This window comes from Herpailurus yagouaroundi, unplaced genomic scaffold (assembly GCF_014898765.1).
Source record: "Herpailurus yagouaroundi ecotype Mexico unplaced genomic scaffold, PumYag 198, whole genome shotgun sequence".
In the NCBI taxonomy this organism is placed as follows: Eukaryota; Metazoa; Chordata; class Mammalia; order Carnivora; family Felidae; genus Herpailurus; species Herpailurus yagouaroundi.
In genome coordinates, this window is record NW_024412429.1 from 17,187,955 (window position 1) to 17,205,664 (window position 17,710).

General features: G+C 47.6%; 1 protein-coding gene across 3 annotated transcripts; it reads left to right on the forward strand.

Annotated features, from left to right (window-relative positions):
* The first annotated feature begins 1,096 nt into the window (after positions 1–1,096).
* Positions 1,097–10,488, forward strand: LOC121013323 (UL16-binding protein 1-like). Of its 3 annotated transcripts, none has more exons than XM_040448906.1 (5): positions 1,097–1,271; positions 6,949–7,212; positions 7,449–7,721; positions 8,433–8,564; positions 9,888–10,488. In XM_040448906.1, the coding sequence occupies exons 1-5, from the start codon at positions 1,151–1,153 to the stop codon at positions 9,893–9,895; spliced, it is 798 nt and encodes a 265-aa protein (XP_040304840.1). In that variant the 5' UTR covers positions 1,097–1,150; the 3' UTR covers positions 9,896–10,488. The 3 variants fall into 3 exon arrangements, with proteins under 3 accessions (XP_040304840.1, XP_040304839.1, XP_040304841.1); XM_040448905.1 differs by having other exon boundaries at positions 8,433–8,541; positions 9,885–10,488; XM_040448907.1 differs by having other exon boundaries at positions 1,097–1,238; positions 8,433–8,541; positions 9,885–10,488.
* Positions 10,489–17,710: the final 7,222 nt, after the last annotated feature.

The following is a 17,710-nucleotide window of genomic DNA, read 5'->3' on the forward strand; positions in this document are numbered from 1 at the left end:
GGCAGGAAGGGTGAGGGAAATTTATATCACAGAGAAGAAAAAGTATAGCAACAACTCAGAAATGAAAATCTGGGTAATATCAGGGAAATGGGATGGGAGGAAAAACACACAAGAGATGTGAAAACATGCTAAATATTTTGTTTTTTTGGGATGAATGAAAGCAATGATAAAGAAATAAATGTAAATAAACACTAGTATGGATCAAAGGTTAAAGGTAATGATTCTAAGAAAAATAGAATGTATAATGTTCAAACTAGCAGAAGAAAGCTCAGGACAGTAAAAAGAATGCAGATATGGAGAGGGAATTTTTTAAAGCATAATAAATGAAAAATATGACGGCCGAGATAACTCCTCCTGTATTAGTAACCACAATAAAAGGTAAACTATTAAACTCTCCAATTAGAAATTCTCAGGTAAGATTTAGAAAAGAATCCAATGCATATACATTGTCTTCGCGCCTGGGTGGCTCAGTCGGTTAAGCGTCCAACTTTGGCTCAGGTCACTATCTCACAGTTCGTGAGTTCGAGCCCCACGTTGGGCTCTGTGCTGACAGCTCAGAGCCTGGAGTCTGTTTCACATTCTGTGAAATTCTGTTTCACATTCTCCCTCTCTCTCTGCCCCTTCCCAGCTCATGCTGTGTCTCCCTCTGCCTCAAAAATAAATAAACATTTAAAAAAAAAAAGACACCCTTAAAATGAAAAAGATTAAAAATAAAAGGTCTGATCTGGTTGCAGGCTAGGTCCACTGCAGAGCCAACATTAAAAGCTGAGAGGCTTACAACTGAATGTAAACTAAAAATAAGGAAGATGGTAAATGTTACCTGGTTTGATCTCATTTAACATTTTTTGAATTTTTTTTTTTTAATGCCATTTGTATTCCTCACGCCGTAGGTCCAATGTGGATCAGCAAGAAGATCCTGCTCATTAAACAGAACAGCACTGAGAATCCGCAAACTTCCAAGAACCCTTGCCCAATTTTTCCGGACGCGTGCGCGCGCCCAGGTCCAGCCCAGCCAGGTGAGGGAGGGAGCGTGGGGCGGGGCAAAGCCAAGGTTCCGCGCTGCGGGGCAGTAACTCAGCTCTCCCTGCGCTCCCTCCCCGTGCACACGCGGCTCCGCCGCGCTTGGCTCGTCCCGGGGCTCCGGGTCGAGATGGCGCTCATTGCGGCCACCACCTTCGGACTTGGCCTCCTGGTCCTGTTTGTGCTGTGCGACTGCACCTGCGGGGAGCGAGGCGGAGGTGAGTTCCTGGGCGCGACGCGCGAGAAGACAGGTGAGTCCGGGCAGAGCTTTGGGACACTGGTCGCGGGGTAGCGCCGCCGCGCCGCCCTCTCACGTCCCCGCAGCGGCCTCCTGTTCGGCTCGGCGAAGTCCGCGGGGCGGGTCACATCCTCCGCGACGAAAAGAGGAGACTTGGGCAACTAAGTGCTGCCTGACGCTGGGGGCGAGGAGCGCAGGGTAGGGAGCGGGGCCGCGGCGGGAGGTCTGCGGGCGCTGCCACCGGGCGCCGGGCGCCGGCCGCTTGGGGAGCCTGAGCCCGAGCCCCTGCGGCCCAGGACTCGGGCCGGACGGACCGCGATCCCACGGGGCCTGGACCCCAGGAAATCCCCGACTCTGGCCCCTCACACAACTCTTACCTCATGGGTTACCGTCCCCACTGCTGTCCTCCCTTGCACTACCCAGCACACGGGGGCAGTAGTTCAAGGCACACGCAGCGCCACCGCCCTAATTCGCCAGCCACATCTCAGTTCAGAGTCGGAAACCTCCCGGCAACCAGGCCCTGGACCACCTGCAGCCTCTTACTCCTTGTGACTTTCCCTGCTGCAAGCGGCATTGCCTCGCTTGGACACTGTAAGGGTCTCTTCCCCACCTCCAATGGGGATGTCACAGAGTGCACAGAGCACGTTTTCCTAAAACAATACCTCTGCGTCACACCTTCTATAGGGTTATGTGACCTAAGAGGCCGGTTCAGCCACATTCCTTCATCCAGGGATTGTTATGGCCGCTTCCCTGCTACAAGAGCACTGTCTGTTACTTACAGCAGAGACCTGGGAAATATTTAATAGATGCAGAAAATCTTTGCACCGGGCTGGCATTTAAGTGAAAATACAAGAGGGCTCCTTCATACCCTTGCATTCAGAGAGGTTTTGATGTTGGTACTCATTTCTCTCACTGCATCCAGGATAAGTACTTTTTAAACATTCTATTGGGAGAGAAGAGAAGGCCGTGTAAGAGTACTGTACTTGAATTTCCTTGCAACCTAGCCCCCTACCCACAAGTAATTCAACTGCAAAGATTTTTCACTCCTGGGACAAAGGTGGGGGATGTGAAAGGACCACATGGTGATGTGGGTACCTGAGCCAAATGATGTCGCTGTGAACAGGGGCTGGGAGAGGTGTCTTTTCATTATCTGGGGCACCCCCTGCCCTGCACCAGCTCCATAACAGGGGCCCCTGAGGACGCTTTCGATCCCTGTGGATGGTGTCAACTCACGCAGTAGGTTTACGCAGTGAAAACGTCCGGGTGGTCTCTGCTCCCCAGAGTACGCTCACCCCTGTAAATGACCACATGGCTCTTTGGGGAAGGCCAGCAGGAAGCATTGCTCTTGCTGTTGACCTGAAGGGTCCCTCCTGATTGGAACCTGGCTTCTGCTTCTAGTAAAGAGTTGCAGTTCTGAGAGGCGGCTCCGTTCTGGAACCTGGGCAGAGGATCCAGACTCTGTGTGGGGTCACTGCTTTCAGCTTCCTCCTCATCCATCCTGGGGATCGGTCTTTGTTTTTATTGTTTAACTCCAGCAGTCTTTGGGTTGGCTGTCCAACTACTTTGCCTTTACAGTCATGTGTTCTGTGAGCCAGAGGGATGGACAGCTTTCTGTGGGTCAGGCCCCTGGCTGCTTTCCAGCGTCTAGGATCATTCTAGGATCATTTCAATCGTTGCCGCCTCCCTGCTTCGGACAGTTGAGCGCCTATACCTCAAATCTATTATATCAGGACTTCCCACCGCCAATACCACTGGGAGCCTATTTCTGCAACACCGTCCCATTACCACCAAGCTTCTGCCTTCAAAGATAGCCATCACTAAGCTGCTTTTGTTTTAATTGCTTGAGAGAGAGAGAGAGAGAGAGAGAGAGAGAGAGACAGCGCAAATGGGGGAGGGGCAGAGAGAGAAGAGAGACAGAGAAGGAGAGAGAAGGAATCCTATGCAGGCTCTGCACTGTCAGTGCAAAGCCCGATGCAGGGCTCGAGCCACAAACTGGGAGATCATGACCTGAGCCAAAGTTGCACACTTAACTGACTGAGCCACCCAGGCGCCCTGCCATTACTAAGCTTCTTCAGGATTTCGGTGCCTTCTCACCATGCATTGTTTTTTGGTTTCTGTTGCTTGGATTTTAATAAAATCCAAGCTAACGTATGGCGTAATAATGGTTTCAGGAGTAGAATTTAGGGATTCATCAATTACATGTAACACCATGCTTGTCCCAACAGGTGCCCTCCTTAATGCCCCCCACCCATTCAGCCCCTCCCCCCACCCATTACCCCTCCAGCAACCCTCAGTTTCTTCTCTGTATTTCAGTCTCTTATGGTTCGCCTCCCTCTCTGTTTGTATCTTATTTTTCGTTCCCTTCCCCTACGTTCATCTGCTGTGTTTCTTAACTTTCCACATATGCGTGAAATCATATGATATTTCTTTCCCTGACTGACTTATTTTGCTTAGCATGATATACTCTAGTTCCATCCACAGGCTGCAAATGGCAAGACTTCATTCCTCTTGATCACCAAGTAATATTCCATTGTGTATTTATACTAGATCTTCTTTATCCGTTTGTCACTCGATGGACGTTTGGGCCCATTCCATAATTTGGCTATTGTGGATAGTGCTGCTAAAACACTGGGGTGCATGTGCCCCTTAAAATCAGCATTTTGGTATCCTTTGGAGCGGTACCTCGTAGTGCAACTAAGGGGTCATAGGTCATAGTTATACTTTTAATTTTTTGAGGAACTTCCATATTGTTTTCCCTAGTGGCTGCACCAGTTTGCAGTCCCAGCAGCAGTGAAAAAGGCTTTCCCTTCCTCCACCTCCTTGCCAATAGCTGATGTTTCCCGAGTTGATGATTTTCGCCATTCTGACTGGTGCGAGGTGGTATCTCATTGTGGTTTTGACTTGTACTTCCCTGATGACGTGTGATGTTGAGCATCTTTTCATGTGCCTGTTGGCCATCTGGATGACTTCTTTGGAAAAGTGTCTGTTCGTGTCTTTTACCTCTTTCTTCACTGGATTATTTGTTTTTTGGGTGTTGAGTTTGATAAGTTCTTGATAGATTTTGGATAGTAACCCTTTCTCGGATATCTCATTTGCAAATATCTTCTCGCGTTCCGTCCATGGACTTTTAGTTTTGTTGAATGTGCGGAAGGAAACAGACCTCGTCTTGATTAGGTCCCAACAGTTCATGTTTGCTTTTGTGTTCCTTGCCTCCAGAGACATGTCAGGTAAGAAGTTTTTGCAGCCGAGGTCAAAGAGATTGTAGCCTGTTTTCTCCTCTAGGATTTGGATGGTTTCCTGTCCCACATTTAGGTGTTGGTTTTTTTTTTTAATTTTTTATCCATTTTGAGTTTATTTTGTGTATGATGTAAGAAAGTGGTCCAGGTTCGTTCTTCTGCATGGGCTGTCCAGTTTTCCTAACACCATTTGCTGAAGAGACTTAATTCCCACTGGATAGTCTTCCCTGCTTTGTCAAAGATTAGTTGGCCCTATGTTTGTGGGTCTCTTTCTGGGTTTTCTGTTCCGTTCCTTTGATCTATGTGTCTGTTTTTGTGCCCGTACCATACTGTCTTGACGATTACAGCTTTGTAATACAGCTTAGAGTCTGGAATTGTGATGCCTCCAGCTTTGGTGTTCCCTTTCAACAGTGCTTTGGATATTTGGGTCATTTCTGGTTCCCTGCAAATTTTGGAATTGTTTGTTCTAGCTCTGTGAAGAATGCTGGTGTCCGTTTGATAGGGATTGCATTGAATATGCAGATGGCTTTGGGTAGCGTTGACATTATAACAATATTTCCTCTTTCAATCCACGAGCATGGGATGTTTTTCTACTTCTTTGTCCTCTTGAATTTCTTTCCGAGATTTCTGTACTTCGCAGCATATAGATCTTTCACCTCTTTGGTGAATTCATTCCTAGGTATTTTATGGTTTTCAGTACCATGGGGTTGATTCCTTGATTGCTCTTTCTGCTGCTTCATTATTGGTGTAGACAAATGCCACAGATTTCTGTACATTGACTTATATCCTGCAACTTTGCTGAATTCATGTATCAGTCGTAGCAGGTTTTTGGTGGAGTCTTTTGGGTTTTCCACATAGAGTATTATGTCATCTAGGAAGCATGAAAGTTTCCTTCTTCCTTGCTGATTTGAATGCCTTTTATTTCTTTTTGTTGTCTGATTGTTGAGGCTAGGACTTCCAACGCTATGTTGAACAACGGTGGTGACAGCGGGCATCCCTGTCATGTTCCTGACCTTAGGGGAAAGTTCTGTTTTTCCCCCTTGAGGATGATATCAGCGGTGGGTGTTTCCTACCTGGCCTTTGTGATCTTGGGGTATGTTCCTTCTATCCGTCCTTTCTTGTGGGTTTTCATCAAGAAGGATACTGTATCTTGTCAAATGCTTTTTCTGTATCTATCGAGAGGATCGTGTTCTTGTGCTTTCTTTTATTAATGTGAGGCGTCATGTTGATTGATTTGTGGCTATTGAAGCAGCCTTGCATCCCAGCAATAAATTCCACTTGATCGTGGTGAGTACTTCTTTTAAGGGATTGTTGGCATGGGTTGGCTAGTAACTTGTTGAGAATTTTTGCATCCATGTTCATCGGGGAAATGGCTCTGTAGTTCTCCTTCTCAGTGGGACCATGCATTTTTTATGAGTTTCATTGAGAGTCCTCCAGACCGCTCCGTGAGCATAGTTGATGGGCATATTTTTGGTTTTGTTTTGGCATTTCTTACTACATTTGTTCTGTCATATGCACTTCTCCAGGCCTTTTTAATCCCTTACCACGATCTGTCATGGAATTCCTGATATTCTAGTCTGTGCCGTGTGGATCATCCTTTTTTCCAAGCCTCCAAGGCCCATCCTAATGGTAGATGATCACCATGACCAGGCCTGTGCTAAATGCTGGGACCCAGGATTGCAAGTCTCTCTTCTCTGACTTTGGATTCTATCCTCACCCTGCCCCGCCCTGACTCAGCTCCTCAGGAGTAGGCCCCCTCACGGTCTCTCATCTTATTAAAAACATTTTTTTAATGTTTGTTTTTATTTAATAATTTAATTTTACAATAATTTTATTTAATAATAATTTTCTTTAATAATTTAATGTTTAATGTTTGTTTATTTTTGAGAGAGAGAGAGAGAGAGAGAGAGAGAGAGCATGAGTGGAGGAGGGGCAGAGAGAGGGAGACACAGATTCCGAAGCAGGCTCCAGGCTCTGGGCTGTCGGCACAGAGCCCGACGCGGGGCTCGAACTCACGAGCCGTGAGATCATGACCTGAGCTGAAGTCGGACGCTCCGCTGACTGAGCCACCCCGGCGCCCCTCATCTTCTTCGAGACACTGGGATAGATCCTGACCATCAGCCGGCATGTAGACCTCTTCTTCCCATGGCCAGCGTAGCACGTGCCTGAATTGATTAAAGACTGAGTGACGCTGGATATCAGCCTGGTAGACACAGGGGACATGTCCCTGGCTGTATGGTTTCTGGTCAGGCAGAGGAATCCCGATCCTTGGTCCTTTTCCAAGAAGGGAAGTGCGCCAGCCTTCAATTGTTAGGGGGGAGGGGCTGTGCAGGGGCCGCCTTTGCTCTGCTAGGCCAGCCCTGCAGAGATACAATGACTGTCACATGGGTGGGAGAGGGACGCCTCTGGGTCTGTTCTTCCAACCCCAACCCTAACTTACGTTTTCATTTGCAGATGCTCTTTCTCCTGCCTTTGAATTCCCCATCACACCAAAGCCCAATCCTGGACAACCATGGTGTGAGATTCAAGGCAAGGTCAATGGAAACACGTTTCTGTATTACGCCTGTGGGAACCAGAAGGTCGAAGTCTTTGGTCCTCTGGGGAGGAATGTGAATGACATAGTGTTTTGGGAGAGACAGACCGAAACTCTGAAAGACCTGGCAGAAGAGCTCAAGAAGAAACTACTTGACTGGAAAGCAGCGGATTTTATACCCAGTGGTAAGTCGGAAAGGCCCAGGGCAGAAGTAGAACAGTTTGTAGGGCCAGGGACCTGTTGTGTTCATGTACAACTTAGACATGGGTCCCACACACGTGGCCCAGCAGCCAGGGCAGTCAAGAGGGACTGAACAGGACCAAGAAGGGTGAAGGGGGGCCGAGGAGTGGACGGCGGGTGGGACAAGGGATCGGTCAAGACCAGAGGCTGACCTCATGCCCATGGTGGGGGTGGGGGGCAGATTCTCCCTCCCTGCAGGGCAGGCTGCTGTGTGTGCGTGGGGACAACGGACGCACCAGCGGATCCTGGGAGTTTGACATCAATGAACAGATATCCTACTTCTTTAACTCAGAGAGTGGAAATTGGACACTTCGTCCTAGAGGCCTACAGATAAAGGCCTCATGGGAGAGTGACAGAGATTTGACCAATTCCCTCATGAAGATCTCAGTTGGAGATTGTAACAAGTGGCTTGAGCGAATATTGATGCACTGGGATGAACTGGGGGAGACAACAGGTAACTCAGAAGACTGGATGAAGTTGTTCTCTTGAAATCGGACCTACCTTCTCCACTGTAGTGTGCGTGTGTGTGTGTGTGTGTGTGTGAGAGAGAGAGAGAGAGAGAGAGACAGAAACAGAGCCAGAGGTGATCCATCCATGGTGAACTTCTTTTGGGGAGAGTAATGGCCACAGATATGTTCTCGCATCCTTCCTTTCACTTCTCATCTCCTGAAATCTCTTCCTTGCTACATGTCCTTTAGTTTCTGGGATTTCTTGGATTCCCTCTTGGCCCCAAACATGAGGGTGTCAGTCTGATTCCAGAGATTCCTTCTCGCTCTTCCCTTTTCTGAGAATCATTGATCTTCTCATCTCCTCTTGTCTCTGGCCGGGGATCATTCCTGGCCACATGCACTGCTAGCTCCAGAGAGGGGGTCAACTGTCACCACCCTCGTGCTCCGTGACCACCTCTTCTGCCACAGCAGGAGTGACCAGTTATGTTGGAACCCGTGCTTCCCCCTTTAGCTGTGCGAGGTCCTTCGGGACAGGTCCCGAGTCTTTCCTCGGTTCCCACCCCAGAACCTGTCACAGCAGCTGCCACAATGTAGAGTGACAGAAAGCATCTGCAGTGTGGGATCATCTGCGGCAGGAGGAGCGGAGGGGGTATCTCTTCCGATTTAAGTCTGAAACAGGATTTGGGGTCTGAAACCCTCTTGTGTTTCCATTTCAGCCCCGCCAGGCTCGCAGCAAGTCACGGCCCAGTCCGGGGCCACGGCCCTCAGACCCATCACCTGGATCCTCCCTGTGATTCTCAGCTGCTTAATCATAATTGGCATCCAGGTAGAGTCTTTTAGAGTGACAGGTACTGAGAGGAGATGGAGCGGGAAGAGAGGGGCAAATGGCCTGGTGTGAGGACAGGGACAGGTGACTCCGCCGCCCGACCCTGCCCACTCACTGAACCTTGTCATCACAGAAGTGAGACGAGGTGATGAGTTCCCCTGTCACTTGTTAGCAGTAACGTGGACAAGCTCAGCCCTGAGTTGTCATAAGGCCTCACTGTTAAGGCCGCTGGGAGAGGGGAGGGGCCCCCCAATGCATAAGGCCTGTTGACGCTAAGGAGATGTAGCAAGGTCAGGCCTGACTCAGACCTGATTCCAGATTGAAGAGAGTCATTTTGGCCCAGTGCGGGTGGTGTGCGGGGAGAGGGACGCACAGCTTGGGCAGTACTCACACTGGAGCACGTGAGGCGTGGTGGCTCCACGTGATGTCTCAGGGGAGGCGACTCCATCCAGGGGCCTACGAGGAGAGGCACCAGTGTCTGTTCCGGGGGAGGGAGTGGGAAGGTCGGGCAGAGGCAACTCGAAAGCCTGGAGTTGCGTGCTGTGTTCCCCCAGACAGTGGCTTGGGTCTTAGCACGTGAGGCAGAAAGTGAACAGTGGAGACTGTGCGTGGCAAGATGTAGAAACGTGGGGAATCCGGCTCAGGCCGCTGCAGGCACTGGCAGCTCGCTTCCTGTAGACCTCAGATCCGGAGCCACTGAGCATCCCTGCTTGCAGCAGAGCTGACCCGGGAGACGGGGGGACAGAGCGGGCCCGGGAGATGGGGGTGCAGAGCTGACCCGGGAGATGGGGGGACAGAGCTGACCCGGGAGGTGGGGGAGCAGAGCTGACCCTGGTGATGGGGGGCTGAGTTGCTGGGGGTGCTCCCAGCTGAGCCAGACGAGGAATGGATGGGATGGGGGAAGGAGCATCATGCTAAGGGCTCTGAGTGCTGCTAGCTGGGAGGCTGGGAGGGAAGGGAGAGGAAAGCATCTTTGCTTCAAAATCCGCAAGGTTAGAGGTACCAAGCGCAGGCCCCTGTCTGCTGTCAGATCCCTCACCAGGTCCTGTAGGACTGCCCATCAGAGGCAGAATTAGAACCCGAGTCAAGTGGGCAGAATGATTTGTTACTTCCTGAGCCCAAACCCTTGGTAACAGCTCCGGAGAATGACTCAGTGATATGTTTTCAGAGGAAGGAGGTTTGTAAAGGCGGTTGGACCCAGGGCTGGGGAGATGGCTGGAGGGAAGTACATGTCCCTCAATGAGGGCTGGACTCTGGGTGCGGGGGTAGGTGGGGAAGGGCAGCCCCAGGGCAACTGGCCCAGGAATTTCTCAGCCACGAGACCAACACCTGTTCTTTTCTCAAGGCTGCTGATTATACCAGGAAGCCCCCGAGAGCGTCATCCCGCTTAGCGACTCTGTTTTGCTAGACTACCTTTGGATCACTTGCTGTTCGTTTTTAGACCAGACTTTAAGAATCCAGCGACGTCACCAACTTCCAGCTATTACAAAGCCATAATTATCAAGACAGTATGGTACTGGCACAAAAACAGACACTCAGATCAATGAAAGAGAATAGAAAACCCAGAAATGGACCCACAAACGTATGGCCAACGAATGAGCAGGAGAGAATATCCAATGGAATAAAGACAGTCTCTTCCCAGTGGTGCTAGTAACACTGGGCTGCAATGTACAGAAAAACGAACCTGGACCACTTTCTCACACCAGACACAAAAATAAACTCAAAGTGGATGAAAGACCTCAATGTAAGACAGGAAGCCGTGAAAATCCTCGAGGAGAAAGCAGGCCAAAACCTCTTTGATCGTGGCCGCAGCAACTTCTTACTCAACACGTCTCCAGAGGCATGGGATACAAAAGTAAAACTGAACTTTTGGGGCCTCATCAAATAAAAAGCTTCTGCACAGCGAAGGAAACAATCAGCAAAACTAAATGGCAGCCGGGGCGCCTGGGTGGCTCAGTCAGTTGAGCGTCCGACTTCGGCTCAGATCACAATCTCGTGGTCTGTGAGTTCGAGCCCCGCGTCGGGCTCTGTGCTGACTGCTCAGAGCCTGGAGCCTGTTTCACATTCTGTGTCTTCCTCTCTCTCTGACCCTCCCACGTTCATGCTCTGTCTCTCTCTGTCTCAAAAATAAATAAATGTTAAAAAAAATTTTTTTTAAACTAAATGGCAGCCAATGGAATGGGAGAATATTTGCAAATGACATATCACATAAAGGGTTAGTATCCAAAATCTATAAAGAATTTATCAAACTCAACACCCAAAACACAAATAATCCAGTGAGGAAATGGGCAAAAGGCATGAATAGGCACTTCTCCAAAGAAGACATCCAGATGGCCAACCCACACATGAAAAAATGCTCCACATCACTCATCATCAGGGAAATACAAATCAAAACCACCATGAGATACCACCCGACACCTGTCAGAATGGCGAACATTAACAACTCAGGCAACAACAGATGTTGGTGAGGATGCGGAGAAAGGGGAACTCTTTTGCACTGCTGGTGGGAATGCAAACTGGTGCAGCCACTCTGGAAAACAGTATGGAGGTTCCTCCAAACACTAAAAATAGATATATATATCTATATATATCTATACACACACACACACACACACACACACACACACAATGCAGTATTACTCAGCAATCGAAAAGAATGAAATCTTGCCATTTGCCACCACGTGGATGGAACTAGAGGGTATTATGCTAAGCGAAATTAGAGAAAGACAAATGTATGACTTTACTCATATGAGGACTTGAAGATACAAAACAGATGAACACAAGGGAAGGGAAGCAAAAATAATATAAAAACAGCGATGGGAACAAAACATAAGAGACTCTTAAATGTGGAGAACAAACAGAGGGTTGCTGTGGGAGCTGTAGGAGGAGGGATAGGCTAAATGGCTAAGGGGCATTAATATGATAACGAACTTGAATGTAAATTTTAAAAAAAGGAAGAAAACAGGGCGCCTGGGTGGCTCAGTCAGTTAAGCGGCCGACTTTGGCTCAGGTCATGATCTCGCGGTCTGTGAGTTCGAGCCCCGCGTCGGGCTCTGTGCTGACTTCTTGGAGCCTGGAGCCTGTTTCAGATTCTGTGTCTCCCTCTCTCTCTGACCCTCCCCCGTTCATGCTCTGTCTCTCTGTGTGTCAAAAATAAATAAACGTTAAAAAAAAAATGAAAAAACCAAAAAGAATCCGGAGAAATCAGACCACATGGTGCAGCACATGTAACATCCATGTCCATTCATGCATTTGGGGAATGCACTTTTATTTAGCACTTTTCTTAGTATGTTATTTCATTTTCTTTTGATACTAAGTGATAGAATTATTTTATTTATTTATTTTTAAATGTTTCTTGTGAGCGAGATCATGCGTGGGGGAGGGGCAGAGAGACAGAGGGAGAGAGAGGGTCTGAGGCAGCCTCCACTCTGACAGCAGAGAGCCCGACATGCACAGGCACCAGTGTCTGTTCCGGGGGAGGGAGTGGGAAGGCCGGGCAGAGGCAACTCCAAAGCCTGGAGTTGCGTGCTGTGTTCCCCCAGACAGTGGCTTGGGTCTTAGCACGTGAGGCAGAAAGTGAACAGTGGAGACTGTGCGTGGCAAGATGTAGAAGCGTGGGGAATCCGGCTCAGGCTGCTGCAGGCACTGGCAGCTCGCTTCCTGCAGACCTCAGATCCGGAGCCACTGAGCACCCCTGCTTGGAGCAGAGCTGACCCGGGAGATGGGGGGGGCAGAGCTGACCCAGGAGATGTGGGAGCAGAGCTGACCCGGGAGATGGGGGAGCAGAGCTGACCTGCAAGTTGGGGGGGCAGAGCTGACCCAGGAGATGGGGGAGCAGAGCTGACCCGGGAGATGGGGGAGCAGTCCGTCCCTGCCTCTATGGCCTTCACACCCATCGCCTCAGGTTATCACCATGATCACTCTGGCCATCCCCACATGGAAACCCGAACACGTCCTTGCCTGGTGTCTAGGCGGGCAGCCGGTATTGTGGGCACAATGGGGGGGACATAGGGGACCAGTGGTCCCTGACTGCTGGGGAGGTCTTAGCCTGGTAGCAGGATGGGGAGACCCCCAGACTCTCATTCTGCTCGATCCACAGACACCTTTTCCCATTCAAGTAGAAAATAGACTAAGACCTCCTACTCTACACAGTCCCCATGTAGAAAAATGAATTCCAAGTGACCATCGTCTTCACGGTCCTAAGGCTGTGGGAAAGTGGATGAAGCCCATACTAGTGTGCTGAACCTGTCTCTACTCAAGAGCATAGGGAATAGAGCAAACTCTGTGATTTAACAGATATTTAGGAAATTAGTTCTGGGCAGATTCACTAGGAGCATATTCAGGAAAGGCAACGCTGTGTCGTTTGGAGGACGAGACACTCAAGGGAGGGTATTATGCTAAGTGAAATTAGAGAAAGACAAAAATCATATGACTTCATTCATATGAGGACTTCAAGAGACAAAACAGATGAACATAAGGGAAGGGAAATAAAAATAATATAAAAACAGGAACGGGGGCAAGACAGAAGAGACTCATAAATATGGAGAACAAACTGAGGATTATGGGAGGGGTTGTGGGAGGGGGGATGGGCTAAATGGGTCAGGGGCACTAAGGAATCTACTCCTGAAATCATTGTTGCACTATATGCTAACTAATTTGGATGTAAATTTAAAAACAAAATTCAAAAAAAAGATGATTGCTATGACTTCAATCTTCTTGAATTTGTTGAGTCTTGATTTGTGGGCTAATATGTTATCTATTCTGGAGAATGTTCCACGTGTACTTGAAAAGAATGTGCATTCTGCTGTTTTAGGATGGAGTGTTCTGAATATACTATTAAATACATCTGGTGCAGCATCATTCAAAGCCATCATTTCTTCATTCATTTTCTGTTTAGATGACCTGTCACTTGATGTGAGTAGGGTGTTAAAGTCCCCTACTATTATTCTGTTATTATCTAATAGTTCTTTAATATTTGTTATTAACTGTTTTATGTATTTGTGTGCACCCATTGGGGTGCATAAATGTTTACAATTGTTATATCTCCTTGTTGGATTGTCCCCTTTATGATATTATATGTAATTATATATAACCAATATATAATTATATTAGTATTATATAAATATGTTTATTAATATCATTATCATATTCCTTCTTTTTTTCTTATTATTTTTCTTTTTTTAATGTTTATTTATTTTTGAGAGCAAGAAGGACAGAGTATAAGTGGACAAGGGGCAAAGAGAGAGAGAGACAAAGAATCCGAAGCAGGCTCTAGGTTCTGAGCTGTCAGCACAGAGCCTGGTGCGAGGCTTGAACCCAAGAACCGTGATCACGACCTGAGCTGAAGTCGGACGCTTAACCGACTGAGCCACCCAGGCACCCTGCAAGTGCACAAGTCTTAATTCAATCTGGATGAACAGCAGTTAGCTGTCTTATCATCTATGTTTTCTAGCAGATTTTTTGCCCTTGCAGCCAGACTTGCAGGCAAGCAATGGGGAAAAGTTTGGGGCACCTGAGGGAAGAATTTATATTGCCATGTTTCCTTACCAGTGAGGTGCCAAACCCATCTATACTATGATCTGATTTCACCTTCTACCTGACATTTCCACATGTTAGCTTTAGCCTACTTTAGCACCTTGACTTTCATACTGTCTCAATCATGCAGCCATTAAACCAACATTTAAATAACTTAAAATCGGGGCACCTGGGTGGCTCAGTCGGTTAAGCATCTGACTTCGGCGTATGTCATGATCTCAGTTTGTGCATTCCAGCACCACATCGGGCTCAGCTGCTGACAGTGTGCAGCCAGCTTGGGATTCTCTTTTGCGCTCTCTGTGCCCCTCCCCCACTCACGCTTTTTTCTTTCTTTCTCTCAAAATAAATGCATAAACTCAATAAATGAATACATAAATCTAGATATTGATTCATAAATAAATAACTTAAAATTCACAATTCACACCAATGTGGTGATGAAGGGGAAAGTCTTCACCTCTTGAATCTGATAGAGTTCTGAATCTTGGTTAGGGCTCTATTTCCACCTACCCAAAGAGACTCCAGTGACAGAGATGTTAAGGAGGGCTGCCCATCCTTCACAGCAAGAGAGACCCCAGCCCTGGCCTTCAGGGCAGGCAGGGCTAACACCTGAATTAGGAGACTGGGGGGGGGGCACCCTCAGCAGGAGCAAGCACTGGATTATTGCATCATCTCCCACTAATGTCTTATTTCATTCCTACTTGAGTTTAGGAAACCACCCAGCCAATGACTCATAGTTCTTTTTTTTTTTTTTTTTTTTTGATTCATAGTTCTATGCAGACATTCCTCCCTAGTTGTGAGTGTATGACCAAGAGCCACTGGCTCTCCTGGGCTTTTGTATGCTGACCCACACTGCAGCTTTTGGAGTCGGCAGCCTCCCTAGTGACATGAGCCAAGCCCTTCTTATCTGTCTGTCTACACCTCATACTGGTTCTATTTGTCAGGGGAGCTCTGACTGAAATAGGAGGGTAAGGAAGACTGAATGGAAGGTAGTATTTGTGCCCCGCTTTCCTGAGTTCCAGGCTGTTGGCCCATGTAATCCAGAACACCTGACAGAGGAATGTGCCAGAACACAAAGCCTAGAGGCATGATGGTGAGGACCTCAGGGTATTTGTTGGAGGGTAAGAAATGGGATGGGAGGCTGTGAGGGAAATCCCTTGGCAGCCATGAGTTTGGAGCAGGAAAGTATTTGGGCACACGCACGTACACACATACACACACGCACATACATACACGTGCATGCATGCACACATGCACCCCCCCTCCCCCACCCCACCCCACCCCCTCCACACACACACACACATACACGGCTTGGAGGGCGATCTCACTGCAAAAGAGCTGATTCAGTTGCCTGCCCTCTCCTGCACCAAAGTGAGGGTCGGGCTCCGTAGAGATCAGTGTGCACAGCTCCGATACGGGACTTAGCGGCTTTCCTGTCCACGAGGCCCTGGGCTGGCCATGCTGAGGACATGGAGGAGACAGAAGCTGCCGGAGCACAGAGTCCGAAGGGAACAAAGAGGGAGGACCCGCCTTGAAAAAATGACCAGGCTGTGTTCCGAGTCACTTACCTTGTCACATCAAATTCTGAAACACGAGTGTTCCTTAAATTCCCATTTTTTGGAACGATAAAAATTTTTGAAACGGGCCTGAACTATAAAGAAGTTGCGAGTCCTGTACAGACGCTTCTCTTCCTGAACCGTATGACAGTAAGCGGTCACACCAATGTCCTCCCACTTTTCGTGATGTCCCCTGATGCCACACACTTTGGGATGTATTTCCCACCCACCGGGACATTCTCCCACATCACCACGGATCATCCCATATTGAGTCAGGGCCCCCGACCACCACCTCGTCCTCAGACTCTGCTTCCAGTTGTTCCAACAGCGTCCATCATGGTCACAGACAGGGATGGACTTAGGCATTTTCCATTTCCTGGGTGTGCTGAAAATGGGGGTTACAGAGTTTTATGTGCCTTTTTGGTTGATTGCTTTAATTTTTACACGTGGTAGAGAGATTTAGATTCACGAGGCCACTGTTAGGGGATGTCAGCCAGATGTCCTCAAATATACATTTGAAAGCTGTGTTCCCCTGGTGTTCAGGTCTGTCTTTGTATCACTTTGGAAAGTACTTCCGATTAGTCTTAAGCAGAGAGAAACAAATCTCTTAACATGGTGCATATGTTGTACTTCACTCGGATATCATATTGCTAATGGTTGCTACGGCACATAACACCGCAGCGAAAACACATACATCTCCACGCTTTTTGGTCTCCGTGTTTTCCAGCCTGGAAGGAACACTGGGATTGCCGTGCAGTGGGCTGAACATCAACTACTGTCTGGACGTGGTGAAATAGAGGGCAAATGAGTGATTCCATTTATACTCCTACCAACACCTAAGAGAACTCGTGTTAGTCTATTTCCTGTCCACTTGCTATAGATATATTTAGGATGTTGTCAAAAAGTAAACCAATAATAAAATAAAATTTTGTCCGTTTGATGCCTATGTGGGGCCTCCCATTGTTATTTGTGTTATCTTGATTATTGAGGATGTGTTCAATGATTTCATAGGCTTATTTATCATCTGGAACTTGCTCTAAGCCCTTGCACAACTCTTAGAATGACTTATGTATCTGTAGGAGCTCTTTATATATTCTGGATACCAATCCTTTGCTCATGGAAGAATAACTTAATTTTTAGAAGCAGATCTGTTTCTGCCAGGAAGATTCACTATGCACTGAAGGAGGTGACTCAGCGGGGGAGAGACGACAGGAGAGTCACTCCTGTAGATGGGGGATCAGGGGAAATCAGAAAGATTCTCGATTACTTCATATTCAAATGTTTGTTTGCAGTTGGCATGTTGGATTTGCATTGTTTGCACTGAGACCCACAGATGGCTCCTTGAAATGTGATTTTTGGAGTGAGCCTTAAATTCTCTGCTTCCACAAGAAATCTACCAGAATCACCAGTTATATTTACCCCACAAAGCGAGGAAGAGCAAGGAGTTCTTTAGGGGATAAAACACAAATTCCAAGTTAACTACCATTTTTATTACAGTGATATTTTATTTAAATATATTTACATAGAAATTACTGAAGAGAACTATCACATATATATTGTTCTCTTTAGACATCAATGAGGTCATTTATCAGAAAAAAAAATCCCTGAGTTTCCATAACTTCAAATGATATTTTTTGGCACAAGTGTCTGCAGAACAAGGCCAAAGTGCATAGAAGAATCTGATATTCCACAACCAAAGGACGAGATGGAAAACGTTCTCTTTGTTGAGATTCCTTAGTCAAGCATTTAAACATTTCAGAGCAAGAATTCCATCACTTTGGGGCGCCCGGGTGATTCAGTCAGTTAAGTGTCCGACTCTGGCTCAGGTCATGATCTCAGGGTTCGTGAGTTCCAGCCCCACATCGGGCTCTCTGCTGTCAGCGTGGAGGCTGCCTCAGATCCTCTCTCTCCCTCTGTCTCTCTGCCCCTCCCCCGTGCATGCTCTCGCTCACAAGTAAAGAAACATTTAAAAATAAATAAATAAAATGATTCTATCACTTAGTATCAAAAGAAAATGAAATAACATACTAAGGAAAGTGCTAAATAAAAGTGCATTCCCCAAATGCATGAATGGACATGG